Source organism: Excalfactoria chinensis, chromosome 4 (genome assembly GCF_039878825.1).
Source record: "Excalfactoria chinensis isolate bCotChi1 chromosome 4, bCotChi1.hap2, whole genome shotgun sequence".
NCBI lineage: Eukaryota > Metazoa > Chordata > Aves > Galliformes > Phasianidae > Excalfactoria > Excalfactoria chinensis.
This window is the reverse complement of record NC_092828.1, coordinates 9,090,378-9,106,048: the sequence shown is the minus strand read 5'-3', so window position 1 is coordinate 9,106,048 and position 15,671 is coordinate 9,090,378. Positions and strand designations below refer to the sequence as shown.

Sequence of the window (15,671 nt, the reverse complement as noted above, 5' to 3'; positions counted from 1 at the left end):
TCCCACTGTGACACTGACAGGTGTCACTGTTCAACAAATCACTGGCAAGGTGCTTCTTGCCCCTGGGGTGACAGGCAATTGCTGTCCCTTGGCCTCGCTCTTCCTACATTGTTGCCTAACACCTGCAAGTCACTCTCCAGCACAGTATGGAAGTTCAAGGGCTTTTTATTCAACTGTTAGACCATAGCGGGTAATTTGGCAAACGAGACAGCCCTTGCCGTGCCAATATGGAACAGAAATTTCTTCTTTCACTTGACAGTGACAGCAGCAGTGGCATGGGCAGGTGCAGCCTGTTGTCTGTTGCTTCTCTTCGTCTTCTTGGTCTTCTTTGTTTTGGAGGGTGATGTCACGCGCTTTCTTTTTGGGACAGCCTTGCCACGGTACTTGGGCTCGATTCCCAGAAGGTGCTTGAGTATAGAGCTGTTCTTCACAGACATCTGCAAGTGCAGTGGAGAGATGCAGTGTTGGTTGCTCTTCTTGGAAATCTTCCCAGCCATGTCCATGGTCTTCTGTGTCACCCACTGCAGCACAGCAGCCAGGTAGACAGGGGCACTGGCTCCAAAGCGCTCAGCAAACTGGCCTCTGCGCAGCTGCCTCTCTATGCGGCTCACAGGGAAGAGCAGCCCAGCCCTGGAGGAGCGACTCTTTTTGGTCCTCACTTCCCGGCGTGTGGAGGGCTCCCCAGAGCACGACGCCTCAGGCTCGCTCATCTGTTCAGGTTCAGTGTCGATCTCATCTGTTTCAGGCATGCTGCTTGCTTCCATAGGTATATCCATGTCTTGCAGGCTCATCTTCCTGTGTCCTTGTCTGCCTTTCCCACCTGCTCTTGATGTATTTGCTGGCCCTTCCTGGTGCTTTCTGTCTGCTCCACCTCTACCAGCCCAGTCTAGAGGTGTCAGTAGCTGGGTGGCCCCACACACTCAGGCAAGTAACTCTCCACCACGGCTGAGCTTCCCTGAGGAAGGGCTTCAGCTCAGTCCTTCTCCTCTGCAGGCTGAGACTCTGTGCTCTCCAGCCCAGTGGAAACCAGGGTGCACCTTGCCTGGCAGGACCAATGGGAAAAGGACTTCCTCTGTGACCTCACCTCCTTGCTTGTGACATCATCCCAGCTGGTCCAATCACCTCTTTCCCTCTTTTCTTTTTCCAGTTATCCACTGCGTACTTTCACATAAATCACACACAAATCAAGGGATACTGCTGGAAGTGTTCATGGCAGCCTGATGAAATGCAGAGGCTGTTCCTGTCAAACAAGGGTGGTGGCTGGAGTTGCTTTCTGTCCTTCCAGCCATGAATCGAGGCCTCTGATATGCACGGTCCTGAGTAACAGAAACTTCGTGACCTAATAAATGTTTGGATGGCAATATCTTAAACTTAGATGGTATTTTATTTCCTAAATTTCCTTAGCATAGTGAAAAATAGAAATCTACCTCTACAAGTCATAGTCAACATTCCTAAGGTCGTTCAATCCAAACAGCTCAGGTAAAAGACTAAATATGTTAGGAGTTTTCTGACACGACCACAGCACTTGCAAATATATTGTTGAATTGCCACAAAAGTCTTCTGTCAGTTAAGACTATCACTAGTTTATAGCTGTTGGGAAGATAAAAGTCTGAAACTTAATGTTTGTCTCAGCTTTCGTGGAACTGAGTCCACTTGTTAAGTAAGTTTTCAGAGTAAAATCACTACAGTGAGACAGCAGAAAAGCAGTGCTGCTTCCCTGAAAAGAAAGCTGGGACTTGACCACCTGCTCCAGGAAAGTGAAATCCCATCCAATCTGGGGCATAAGGGTTAAGACTTCCTCTTCTACTAATCATTCTGGAAAACAAGTACACAAAAACTATAACTCTGTTGATGCCCTCAGTTATGGTTTTATGATATTTCCAGTGGTTGATGTGTGTACTACAAGGAGTTATAAGCAGAATACATGGAAGAAGAAAACACTGTCACTCTGACCTCAAAGCTAGTGACTTCTGCGCTCAAACTTCTAGCAAATTTCTTCTTGTCAATTAATTACATCCTTTTTTTTCCTCCCTCCCTCCCTCCCTCCCTCCCTCCCTCCCTCCCTCCCTCCTCTCCCTCCTTTCCTCCGTCCTTTCACCAAAAGTCCTTCACCAGAGGGTTGCTGAGCACTGGGCCGTAGTCATGGTTCCAAAATGCCAGAGTTCAAGGAGAGTTTGAACCATACTCTCAGACATGGTGCTTATGACTGGAGCTGAATTTGAACTAAAAACCTAATGAGCCACTATAATTGAATATGAGTCTCACTTGGGAGACAGAACTGTTACATACTCACAGAAATTTGAAAGAATTGGCAAATATGTGTGAACAGATTTTAGTCCTGGATGGATTCAGATTATTGTTTCATCTAATGTGCGAAGAAATTGGAAAGAATTGGCAAATATGTGTGAACAGATTTTAGTCCTGGATGGATTCAGATTACTGTTTCATCTAATGTACAAAGAAGACAAGGTTTGGGCTTCCCCACTGTCCCAGTGAGTCTTTGCTTCCTCAGCGTAAAGTAGGGCATCTTGCAGAATCATAAACTAAAAGATAGAGACTCTGACTCAGAGACTGAGGAAGGAACCTCCAGAGTTCACATTCCACCACACTTCACACCTAGGGCAAACCAAGCTAAATCAAATTTATGTCAGAGCTATTATCAGTACAACATGCATGAGGAACCTTAGTGTTGAAGAGCACAGAGGTGCTCCCAAGGTTATACAGCCATGGAATGTTTTCAGAGTTTGAAAGTAAACACGTGAAATAGTCCCCAGTTCTAGCTTAACTGCCTATTCCTTTCAGGGAGCCTCTGTCACCATGTATGAAGATCTGGTAATTTTGTTGGTGGTGACAGAAAAATTCTTCTAAAAATCTAAATATTTTCACATATTACGTAAGAGCTCTGATTTTTCAGTTTTATATGATATTAATGTAAATAATTTATTAACATATACGTATTTTAGCATTGGCAAAAGAGACTGTTTGGGGATCATCGTGGTAAAATGAGTATTTCGAAATTGGCATTTTATGGATTTTAAATAAATGTCAAAGTGTCAGAAATTCACATGGGAAAATAGTTTTGTTTGTTTCCTGACACATGTAATTTCTTTCTGACAGATGTAATTGAAGTCTCTCTGGTGAAATCAGCTCCTTACACTACTAAATCCTCATTTCTAAGTATTAAAGTTCAAAAAACATGAGCTCTGTGGTAATATGCTGCCAGATTTTTAAGGAGAACAATGTTTTCCTTGAAGATAAAAGAAAGTCTAAAAAGAAAAACTGCTTAACTTGAAATATTTCATCATGATCTTTAGGAAGAGAAAAACTGGATTATGAAATTGGCCCGTATTATTTTTACTAGGGAATGAGTGAAGACAATGGTTTTAACAAAATAATTATAACCTTTAAAAATGATGCTAGACCATAGAAAGAAAATCTTTTATAGCCTAACTCATTCTGTACTTTTTATATTTAATAGGAAAAAAAACCAAAAACCAACCACATACCATATTCCATACTGAAGCTTGAAAATACAGCAGGGTTTTCAGTTGCAGTATTACATGCCTGATCCTTCTGCAGGCACTTAGAACCTAGAAATGTAGTATAATAGAGTTGGGATAGAGTATTTTTTTGTATCCATGAGAATGAATATGTAGCATTGAAGGTACAGCCCCATTCACAATTGCCCTTTGTTGTTTTTGTTTGTTTGTTTGTTTTGTGTGTGTATACTCATTCTGATTTAGATATGTGCATAATTTTCGTAATTTAGATGATGTAGAAATTGCAGGTTTGGTCTATACTATACAATGGCTATGTCAGACAAAACAGGAAGAAACTGTTGTTCTGTCTTCTCCATGTCCCTCTTTCATTATTCTTTCTGGGTACCACATTTTGGGGTACCAGAAAGGTCAATAGATGAATAAAGGGTGGTATTCAAGCATGCTCAACTATGCATGACTATGCATGAGACCTCCACTCTACAGTACCTCATCCTCTGGAAATGGTTCTGCTCTTCCTTCCCAGTCTGTATTTGGAGGCTGGTGCTGGCAAAGGAGAAAAGGAATTCTGAGAATCTGTCTCATCACCTGGTCTTGGATGTGATGAAGAGCCTCTGCAGCTGCAGAGGGAACAAAAGGTCACAGCTAAGCATGTATCTTTGGACTGGAGATAGTGTGGGACAGATACATACAGGTTCTGCTTCACCCCACAGAGGCAAAGTAAGGACATTAGATGCTCTGAGGAAGAAGTAAGATCAGATGACCCTAGTTGCTCCTAATAGATATACTAGCTAGAAATAAACAAAATGGATATTTTGTAGAGATTTTAGCTTGCAGCCAACCAATAGCAGGTATAATGCTCACAACAAGATGAAATGCAGGCAAGAAGTAGACTTTCCAATTACATCATCTGTACTTACTTTCCCCTTTGCTAAAACTGCCAGAGATGGTCTACTTTGGATTTCAGTTGGTCAGTAAAACTTCATTTGAGTTCTGGACTCCTGTATCAGTGATTCTCAGACTGCTTTGGTTTTTGCCGGTCAATTTGAAGATACAAGACTCGAGGAAATGTTTGTAATTCCTCTGGCTATTAAGGCCTTACCTTAATGCTACATTTGGCTAATACAGAAATATTGGCTTGTACTTAGTTGGTAGGAGCCTGTTCATAAAGCTTGAGTAGCAGCCACTTTAACATTGGCATATCTGTTGACTGAAGCATGGGAACAAGACATCTGTGATAGCAGGAAATGTGAAACTGCAGTTTCAGGCTATTTTAATTTATAAACAACTGTTCATAATGGCTAGTCACACTGTACAGCTATCTAACTTTGGGTTTACTAATTTAGCCCTTGCTGATTTCTCTTCTGATCTAAAGAGTATTATAGTGAGGCCTTACTCTGTGCTAGGACACTAATAAGTGCAAATCAACTGTTTCCAAAATGCTGAATTAAAAATAAACTATAGTCATAAATAAGAAGGGCATTTTGAATTGGTCTTGGGGAAGATTGCTTATTGGAAGTGATGCAAACAAGTAAAAGGTAACTTGTAACACTGTGTTTCGCTAATTGAAAAGTGTTGGTGAAATAGTAAGGCATTACTAGTGTTGATACCAGCAACACATAGTGTATAACACTGCATAAGGGTGGACTGTATACATAGTTGTGCTTAGAGATGATTCTCCACAGGAATTTCTAAGACATCTAAAAGATGGATATATGGCATTGTTTTTTTGTGGCCTTTGCAGCAGTACTCCTTATTGGAATCTACATTCAGAAGAAATATTCCTTACAGAATCTACACTAGCTTATAGGATAAGACCTCTAAAATAGCATGAACAGAAGTCCTATTAACTCTTTAAAAGAATCTTCCATACTGTGAGTTCCTTCTGTGCAATAGCAACAGGATCATGATATGAGAAATGTAGACAAAGTCTCTAGAATGAGAAAAAAAAACAGTAATAGAAGTCATAAATTGTGGAAGGTATAAAGGATCATTCCATGTGAGTGGAACTAGACATGATGATAGAAGGATTCCCTTCTAGTCTTATGAACTTATATTGTTTAAAAGATGTCTGTGGAGATCTGGCCAAAATCTGCTACTTTTGGTCCTCTCTACCTTTACTTCTCACTGTGGTTCTGTATAGATCTGACCTACTATTCAGCATAAGGGAGAGGTACTCCTAACTTTTATCGTTAGAGGAGGGAAGTTTCATACCAACTCCTCAATCTAAGCCTGGTGAATTTGCACCTTGTTGTGTCTGAATGGTGTTAGTTATTAGACTGGAAGCACTAGAAAAAATTCAACTAGAGGTTGAAATCAGGTATTGGAAGTTAAGTGGTACTGGAAGCCACAATGGATTCTGGTGGGAAAAAGATATGTTCTCTAGCTTGCAACAAGCTCTGGCGTGGACTGAGCCCATGCTTTTGAATGGGGAGCAGGGGGGCTGGAAATATCACCATGACACTGAATGAAAGTCAAAATTCATAAGCATAGTGAGCACTGATTCCTGACACTGAAGTGCAGTGGAGGTATTTCAGAGGAGGAGAACCTGGCTGCTAGCTGTGACATTTATTTTACTCCGGGGGGATGAGATGAATTTCAGCATGAGAACAGTGATTCCACAGCGCTTCTGTGCATCCCTGCAACTGTAAAACTAGATGAAGTATGGCTTGGAATTATTCCAAAGTATATGAGGATCCAGCTAATGTCAAAAGCTGATATCTATTAAATGCTGTTGCGTAAGTCAGAGTATCTGCTCAAAATAGCTGTATGATACAAAGGTATAAGTACTGATTGTATATGTATTCTCTTAAAATAATATCTGTTTTCCCTTGAAATCATTCAAAATTAGTGGTAAGGCTGGGTTCATACATGGAATCCACAATAACTGAACCTTATACTGTTTACTTTCTAATGTTAAGTTGTTCATCTTTCATGTAAGTCTGAGATAATTTGGAGCTTTCTTTTTCATATACTAATGAATGATTTATTCACCATTTTAAAGTGGCTTGTGCTTCATCACCATTCGTGCAGTCCTTAGCAATGTTACTGCAGAGCACCAAAGGAAAGCAAAGAGGATTTTCAGAGGATCCCTGAAACAAAACAGGCTCAGCTCTACCTACCATTCCCCGCAGACTTTGCCTTTGACAGGGGAAAGATGCTCATTTGTCACCATGTGCATCAGCCAATGATTTATGCTACCTGAGCTGAGATAAACAAGCAAATCACATTGCTTTCCCTCTCACTGAATGAAGAAACACAGAAAAAGAACAGAAGGGTTTTGCATAAAGACAGAATTAGATGTGAAGCAGGTATTTATTTGAAACAGTGCAGAGTAGCAGCCAGTGGTGCAGAAGCCCATAACGATGATAGCCACTGCCCCACAAGGATGAACATGCAACCAGCTGGTGTTTTCATCCCATTGTATGGAATTCACTGTGGGCTGAGCATCAAGGACAAAACCCTCTAGGACTGGGGGCTGGCTGTGCTCTGGACATAGACCTTCAGACACACTGTGCCACCCTCACTCCACAGCTTTCATTGCCTCTGCTTCAATCAGGCTTCCACAGTTCATCTGAAATTGTTTGCTTGTACGTGCTCAGTCTCTATCAAATGCAACATATATTAACTTATGCCACAGTAAAATTGCTTCATGCTAAGGAGCATGTGATGTTATTGCTGCCTGCCTGAGCACAGGGAATAAAGTTAGTCAATACCTTCACTTATAATCATAGCATACTTAGAGTTGGAAGGGATTTTTTAAAGGTCATCTAGTCCAGCTCCCCTGCAATGAACAGGAACATCCACAGCTATATCAGGATGCCCAGGGAACGATCCAGCCTCACCTTGAAAGTCTCCAGGGAGGGGGCATCAACCACATCTCTGTGCAACCTGTTCCAGTGCCTTGCCACCCTTACCTTATATACAATCTAAATCTACTCTCTTTGAGCCTGAAACTATTTCCCCTTGTTCTGTCACCATAATCCCTGCTAAAGAGACTGCCCCCTTCTTCCCTGTAGCTCCTCTTTAGATACTAAAAGGCTGCTATCAAGTAATCTCAGAGCCTTCTCTTTACCAGTATGAACAGCCCCAGTTCTCACAGTCTGACCTCATAGGAGAGATGTTCCATTTCATGGATCATTTCTGCAGCCCTTCTCTGGATGTGCTCCAACAGGTCTGTGTCTCTCCTGTACTTAGGGCTCCACATCTGAACGCAGCGCTTCAGGTGAGGCCTCACCAGTGCAGAGCAGAAGGGCAGGATCATCTCCCTCACCCTGCTGGCCACGCTTTTGATACAGCCCAGGATACAGTTGCTTTCCAGGCTGCAAGGACATATTTCTGGCTCATATCCCACTTCCCATCCACCAGTACCAAACACCCACCCCCCAGATCTTTTTTTAGCAGGGCTATGCTCTATCCTGTCATCCCCCAGCTTTTATTGGGAGTGAGGGTTGCCTCAACCCAGGTACAAGAACTTGCATTTGGATTTATTGAACCTCATGAGGTTCACCTGGGCCCACAGCTCAAGCCTGTCTAGGTCCCTCTGGTCTCCTGTCTCTCTGGTGTGTTGATCATACCCTACAGCTTGGTGTTATCAACTAAATTGCTGAGGGAATCCTTTAAAATAGGTGCAATGTGTTGCCTTTTTTTCCAGTCATCACGGACTTCATATGATTGCCACAACTTTTCAGATATCATTGGGAGTGGCTTGGTGACTACATCACCACAGGACTCTGGACCTTATTTCATCAGGTCCCATAGACTTGTGGATGTTCAGGTCCCTCAGGTGGCCACAAACCTGATTGTCACTTACATGAGGAGGAATGTTGCTTACCCAGTCCTCTTCTACCAAACCAAATACTTGCTGTGTAGATTCATCTTTCATCTGCATATATATAAGGAATTAAAAGGGAAGTAAGGATCTCTTGTAACCACCTTGCAGCAAAAGAACTGTTGTTCAAAACTGTATTTCCTCTGCTCTCCCACAAACTGGATGATATAGGCAATGACCAGCAGGACTTCTTCTTTCAGGACAGGCAAAATAGCTGAATCCTGCAGATCTTTCTCAGTGAGCACCTCTGCCTATCTGCTCCAAGAGCAATGCTGAAAATAAAACCATGAGCTCTGTTTTCTTTGTAATCCATCTGAAGTTTTTTCAGGTATGCAAGGGCATATTGTGGTCACCCTTTGCTGAATCCTCAGCTAAAGCTACCAAAACTAAGCAATGAGTACAGGTGATACTCATAATAAATCCATTGCCTACCAGGTCCTTCATTTCACATATATGAATATGAAAGTGCCATCCATAAAACAACCAATCAGATTTACAAAATATCCTTCTGTTAGCGAGTCAGGCTCCATCAAGTCATTCAGAAGTGTTTTTTGTTGCTCGGTTGACTCCTAACCTCATGCTCCAGGCCTGAAAGCATTTTCCACTGGATGATCTGATATTGTGCAATTTCCAAAAAAGCCCTGCAGGGAAACAGAGATATCTGATGTCCCCTGACTGCACTCCAGTGTAAATTTACATTTCACAAACCATAGCAACTCATAATCCGTCAGTGTCCTTTGTAATGCCAGGTTGTCTCCCCAGCTTGTGATAATGTGTACTAATGAGGAACAGGCAATAGGTATTTGGAAAGCAGATAAGCTCAGAGCAGAGCCTTCCAGCTCTTTTAGAGTATGCTATTAAAAAAAAAAAAGAAAAAAAAAAAAGCCTGAATTGTTTTGCTGGGTTGCAGTACTGTGTTTTAAGGCAATTCTTGGTTTGTTTTTTTTGTTGTTGTTGTTTTCTTTGGGTTTTGTTTTGTTTTGTTTTTCAGGCACCAGCAGTGGATCTGGTGGGACGATGAGATTCCTTGTATATCAGTAGCAAAGGCAGGGTGTTTTGAAGGCAGAAAGTTCCAGGTCACTTAAGGTAGCAGGTGTGGCTTATACGGTGTGATGAGAGCACGGGAACCCTCAGGTCAGTCATGATGATGCAGCAGTGTGAATATCCTGGGTTATTTTCAGGGTAGTGGTGCTGAAGGAAAAGTAAAGGCAAGGGGTCACCACCACATGTAGTGTGAAGGATGCTAACATGTGTGGTTCAGCTCAGTTTTCTGCTGTCTTAGGGGCTCAAACACCAAACCTCATTTCTAGATATCTTTAGTCTTAGCAGGAAAGTCTGTAGGCAGGCTTGTGTAGTGGCAGTTTCCGTGCCTCTGGTGTACTACATACTACTTAAAATCATAGAATCATTAAGGTTGGAAAAGATCTCTAACATCATCTAGTCCTTTTGTCAATCCATCCCCACTATGCCTACTAACCACATCCCTCAGTGCCACATCTGCTAATTTCTCGAACATCTCCAGGATGGTGACTTCAGTTGGACTAGAAGACCTGTAAGGGTCCCTCCAACTCAAATATGATCTATGACCAAAATAAGAACTAGTCCAATTTCTTTCTCCCACTGGAAAGATTTGTTCTTGAAATTCAGCCTAGGTTTGCTGGAGGATTCTGGTTTTCCTTGATTATGTCCTTGCTCCATTTTACAGCCTTTAACAACACACAGCTGCATCCCTTTTATACGGAGAAACATGCCTTTCCACAACATTATGGCATTCCTAATTACTTGATTCTGAGCTCATTGAAGACTACTGGAAACACTCCTTCTAGGACACAGTAACAACGCAGCCCAGAAGACAGGCACAAACAAATTAATGCCATAGGCCTCTTTATTGGTTTGCTGAGAAAGGCAACTCAGGGTCCAAAAATGTCCACAGCTGAACCTATGTCCTTAAAATCCAGTGGATTCATTTGGAACAGATAACAAAATGTCATGAACTTTCCTGGGTGAGAGAAAGTGCTGAGAGTGATTTGACATAAAAGACTGGCTATCATTAATTCATAGTTTGGCAAATCTCAGGCATTTGAAGTGAATAAATTAATTCTTTATTACACAGTCTCTTTGGGGAACCTGGGTTTAAAAAATGGACTAATTGAGAAAAAAAAAAAAAAAAGAAAAAGAAAAAGAAAAAAGAAAAAGAAAAAAAGCCTCATGAAATCCTATTTATGAGTATTAGTAGTCGTGCTGCTCTAGAAATTTCATTTTTCTTTTAGGTACTGCAAGCCACCACAATTGAAATGCCAACAGAGTTGGGTGGAAATGTTAGAAATGTGAGCCTTTTGCAAATTACATCAATGTGGATAATAGCTGTGGACAGCTGCAGAGTTTGGATCTGTTCCCCAACTAGATGAAGTGTCATAGTCTCTATTATTTTTTATGTTCTGCTGCAGGTATCTGAGGGGAACAGGAGGACATGAGCCCTAGCAACAAACGATCAAATAAATAAATAGAACACATAGTCTGTAAACTTCATATTCAGTTAATCCATAGTCCACGAATGTAGTATCTCACATGAATTAAACAGTGCTTTCTTTTGTCAAACTTACAAAACTGATTTTTTTAAAATGAAATATCTATATTTTTCTTTTATATTTGAAGTACAAGAAAAAAACTGTGTTGGCTCACGGGAATGCTACAGTTTGGGTTTTTTTTCAGCCTGAACTTTCGCTGGTTGGTTGAAATTGGTTCCATAATCACACTTATAACATTCTGCCCCAGTAACAAAATGCCTCATGACTGCTGTGGTGCATTTCAAGAATACACTCACTCAGCTTACTTAAAAGTACTGATCTAGCAAACATCAGTCACCACACAGGAAAAATATAGTTCCTCTGTAACCCACCGGGGCATGGGTCTTGCATAGCGACTGGGAGCTAGCAATGAGGCTAAGGAAGTAGTAACTTTCCAAAAACCAATGCATGATGATCTGTGAATTTATTACAAAACCTGGTTATTAAGGAGGCTCAAAAGCATCACCAGTAGGTTACTGCTGCTCTTAAACTTGTAAGCAGCAGCTGAGAGAGAATCTACAGATGCAGTTTTCCTGCCCACGCACAGCAAGCTGCTGAAACTGCTGAGTGTTACATCAAATCTAGTGTTCATAGCTTTATTCTCAAGACCAGAAAACACTGCCTAACAAAAGCCGCAGCAACTGCTCTTATAATCCTACTTTCCATTGAGCCAGGCAACTCTGTGAGCACGTCTCTCTTTGCACATACTGTAGGTGTAGGTGGCTATTTCTTCATAACTCAGACTGCCTTGAGATGTTGCCTCACAAGAGAGTAAAACTACTGGATAAAACTGTTGAACATTAATGATAAAAATATATTTAGATGTGACTTTAATCCTGGAAATTGTTATTTTCTATGGTGATATCTAAAGTGAGGCTGAATAAGGCTCTGAGCACCCTGATCTAGCTGTAGGTGTTCCTGTTCGCTGCAGGGAAGTTGGACTAGATGGCCTTTAAGGGTCTCTTCCAATGCAATAGTATGATATTTCATTCAGGAAGAATGAAAGAGTATGCCTGTGAAAAATTTGCAAGCAGGCTTCTGTTCATAATAGGTACTTATCTATACATTTACTTGAGATTGAGATCTTCAGACTATTTGCTTCACTGGGAACTGAAAACTTCTAACACACTTGTAGACATCTCAACTTCCTCTACAGTAATCTAGATGGACTAAAAAATCTAATCTGGAACCAAATCTCCCTTAGACTACTGGCCGATTAGATGAGGAAAGAATTCAGAGCCCAGATTTCTTAGTTAGAAAAAAGGGGGAATGTTTCTGTATCATTTTTAATGGTAAAATGTTTTATTAGTATGCTGTCTGTGCCCCACCTATTAACCTATAAACATGTAATGATTAAATTAAAATGCAGGCTTTAAGTAAAGTTTTTATAATTCACTCTGCTGGTTTTTGATTTTTTTTTTTAAACTAAAATGAACATTTAAAAATAAGTAAGTCAGTGTGTAAGAGAGACTGAAAAACTAATTCTGTTTTGCAAAAGAACATGCGCCTTTCAAATTGTTTTGAAAAAGTAAAAATAGGACCCACAAAAGAAGCAGAAAAAAAAAGGGAAGCCAACGCCAACTTCTGACTGGATCATTCTTTTGCTGAACATAACAAGAATATATTTACTTTGTTCTATACATGGGAAAATGATATTAATGGGGAAACTGGAAATCTATTAGTCAAGTCACATGTTTTCAGAAGATTAAACTCTATCATCTCTTAGTCTATGATCAAAGAGCAGATGTCTTGATGCAACAACTATTTTATCTCCCCTTTCTTCATATGGTGACATCTTTGCTTTCCTTTTTAGCTGGTTGGCCATACTGAAATATCTTTTCTTGAGCATCCTCCCATGTCCTTATGCAACTACTTTACACTGACATTTATGTGTTAATTTACTGCTTGTATAAATTGCTCTTGTCTGTGTTTCCTGGGAGACCTGACTCCTCACTCTTTTATCTTCAGAATATCCACTTCAGCACATGCTTTGCGATAACCGAGAGAACTGAGGACCAATGCCAGTTTATTATTACTCTTGGCTTGTTTTAGTAGTTACTATGTATATTCAGAAGTTCAACAAAAATGTTATTAAAGCATAAATAAAATACATAGATTACATAAGATTGAAAAATATAGTAAAGAGTTTAAGTCTTGTTAAAGTGTTTTAAATAACAGTAATTCATTTTAGTTTATATAGTTTAAATAAGCAGTTTCACTTCAATGAGAACCTGAAGCGGGGTTAGCTTATGTGCTCACAGGCTTCTCTTTTCTCCCTCTCTCAGGCAACATTTCTAGAAATTTCATCTAGCAACACTTTTTTGGGTACAATTCATTAAGAGTTTTTGTTGCAGTAATAAATCCATGTTTTTGCAGTAAAATCAGTTCAACAAAAGATTCTGACAATCTTTAGTTTTGTATTTATTTTTAAATGAATTGTTCCCACTCCTGTCAAAATGGATGGAACATTTAGGTTTCACATCTTACAATCATGTGTGGTTAAATTACATTACATTAATTTTCCCTTTGCTTTCATTCTTGGACGGTACTCACCCAAATTATGCCTTTCAGTTGAATGTCTCTGATTGAAAGCTAGCTTACTGAAAACTTCATCTTAATGTGTTCAACAAAATCAGAAATATTGCTGCAGTTTCTTTTTTCTGGTCTGCCTAGAGATTAGAATTTTTCCCACAAAGGATCTAATTTCTTGTAGCCAAAGGAAAGCTGCCAGTAAGTGGCTGTGTTGTTTGGGTTACATTTGTCCAAAGCATTGATTTTGATTTGAAATTTTTGTTGAGGTCCATCCTAATGTCTGAAGCTTTGCTATTTGAGTAGTAGCTGTTGCCAATTTGAGGGTGTCTCTGTTGATTTTTTAAGGAGATACTGACCTTAGTTATTTTGTTTGCTTGTCTGTCTTCTCATCAATTCTAAGGACCAGTTAAGACCAGTCATTTAGGGTCACTAAGGCTGTGTGTATGCCCGCTGAAACACTCCAATAATCTATTTCGGGGGCCAAAGGGAAATGTTATTGTTGAAATAAATCGAAGATAAAGCTTATGACTTTTGACAGTGCTGTGAATTCTGATTAAAGAATGATGCATGTACAGTTTAATACCCTAAAGAGCAAATAGTTTATCTGGAAGGTTATTCTTGAGCCACATTCTGCATGAATTCACCTAGCAGAAGTCAGTTTAACTTATTTATTTTGCACTGACTTTTTAAAGCATTAGTATGACTTCAGGGGGAAAAATAGCTTTGGGTGAGAATGGTTAGACTATCTTCTTTGCTATCATGGAAATAGCTTAGTTTCATAGAGATTTTCAATGAGAAAGAAATAGAGATGGAGTGGAGAACAGTACCCTTTGCATTTTTAACCCCCACCCTTCTCTAGAGATAGATTTCTCTCTTCATATGCACAAATTATGTAGAAGCCTATGTTTAAAGGTTTTTTTCTTTATGCCTAATATTTCCTGTTCAGATGATTCCCCTAATGGCTTTCTGCTTTCAGATTTTCTTAACGCTTTTGTGAGGTTATAAGTAAGTGGCTTTTTGTGGTCTGTAATTGTCCTTTGGTTACAGCTGGAATGACAAATGAGCTTCTTCATTTTTGCTTGGAAACTTATGTATACATTTGTGTCTCAGTGCCAAAGTATTTATTGAGCCAGTTTTTATGTAGGTCTTGATCACAGAATGATAGAATTAACAAGGTTGGGAAAGACCTCCAAGATCACCCAATCCAACCATCTACCTGCCACTAATATTTCCCCACTAAACACTGTTCTTAGTACAACATCTAAGCATTTCTTGAACACCTCCAAGTCTTCAGCACCCTCTATGGACAGTGACTCAAGCATCTCCCTGGGCAGCCCATTCTAGAAGCTGACCACTCCTTTGGAGAAAAAATTTTCCTAATATCCAACCTGAACCATCCCTGGTGCAACTTGAGGCCATTTCCTCTAATCCTGTTGTTATTTACTCAGCTTGTCACAGTCTCCTTTCTGAGGAGGTCTTTGTAGAGAGCTATAAGGTTATCTCAAGCTCCTCTTCTCCAGCCTAAACAATCCCAGTTCCCTCAGGCACTCCTCATAAGACTTGTGCTCCAGCCCCCTCATCAGCTTTGTTGCCCTACTCTGAATATGATCTTGATTTTTGGGGGAAATCTTGAGCAACGCATTTTATGAGTACAACAATATGAATGTAGTTGCTTGACTGCTGATACTTAATTTAATTATTTATTCATTTGTGTTAATTGGCCTCATAAAAACACATTGTCTGTCTCACATCAGGAGCAGATCATTTCCAGAGAAATAAAGGCCTACCTTCTGGGCATAAATTTGTGCAACATAACTTCAGATCTGTTTCAGATTCACAACAAGGAAACCATGGAATTTCTAGAGGACTGATACTTAATCTCTCTATATTGTAAATCTGTATGACCATTTCATTTTATTTATTCTTTTTTTTCTTTGTCTTTCATTCATCATGAGAGACTACAGGGCTGAGAACTTGTGATGCACCATGTTAAAGGCCCTTATAGATGCCAAATGAAGTCAGTGGGAAAAAGTCTTAAGCTGAGATCTCTGAGTCAAAGTCTAAAAATACTTTTTACTTCTGTCACATCTGCTGCACCTTTCTATGAACCTTTGTGTTCAGGGATCTTTACTGTATTTCTACCAGAAAAATGCAGAAGAGTATTTGAGGCTCTGGTGGCTTTGCACCATGCAAACTCCAGTGTCCAGAATCAGAATCCCCAGCAGAGATAATTTCTCCTCAGTG

At 40.1% G+C, this 15,671-nt stretch overlaps 1 protein-coding gene across 1 annotated transcript; it reads right to left on the bottom strand.

Moving 5' to 3' along the window:
• Positions 1-248: 248 nt before the first annotated feature.
• Positions 249-776, bottom strand: LOC140251083 (histone H2A.J-like). The gene has a single exon (XM_072334328.1). The coding sequence runs from the start codon at positions 774-776 to the stop codon at positions 249-251; it is 528 nt and encodes a 175-aa protein (XP_072190429.1).
• Between the last annotated feature and the right edge of the window lie 14,895 nt (positions 777-15,671).

Coding starts and splice junctions, on each gene's coding strand:
- LOC140251083 (XM_072334328.1), bottom strand. CDS start 776: ATGGATATACCTATGGAAGCAAGCAGCATGCCTGAAACAGATGAGATC.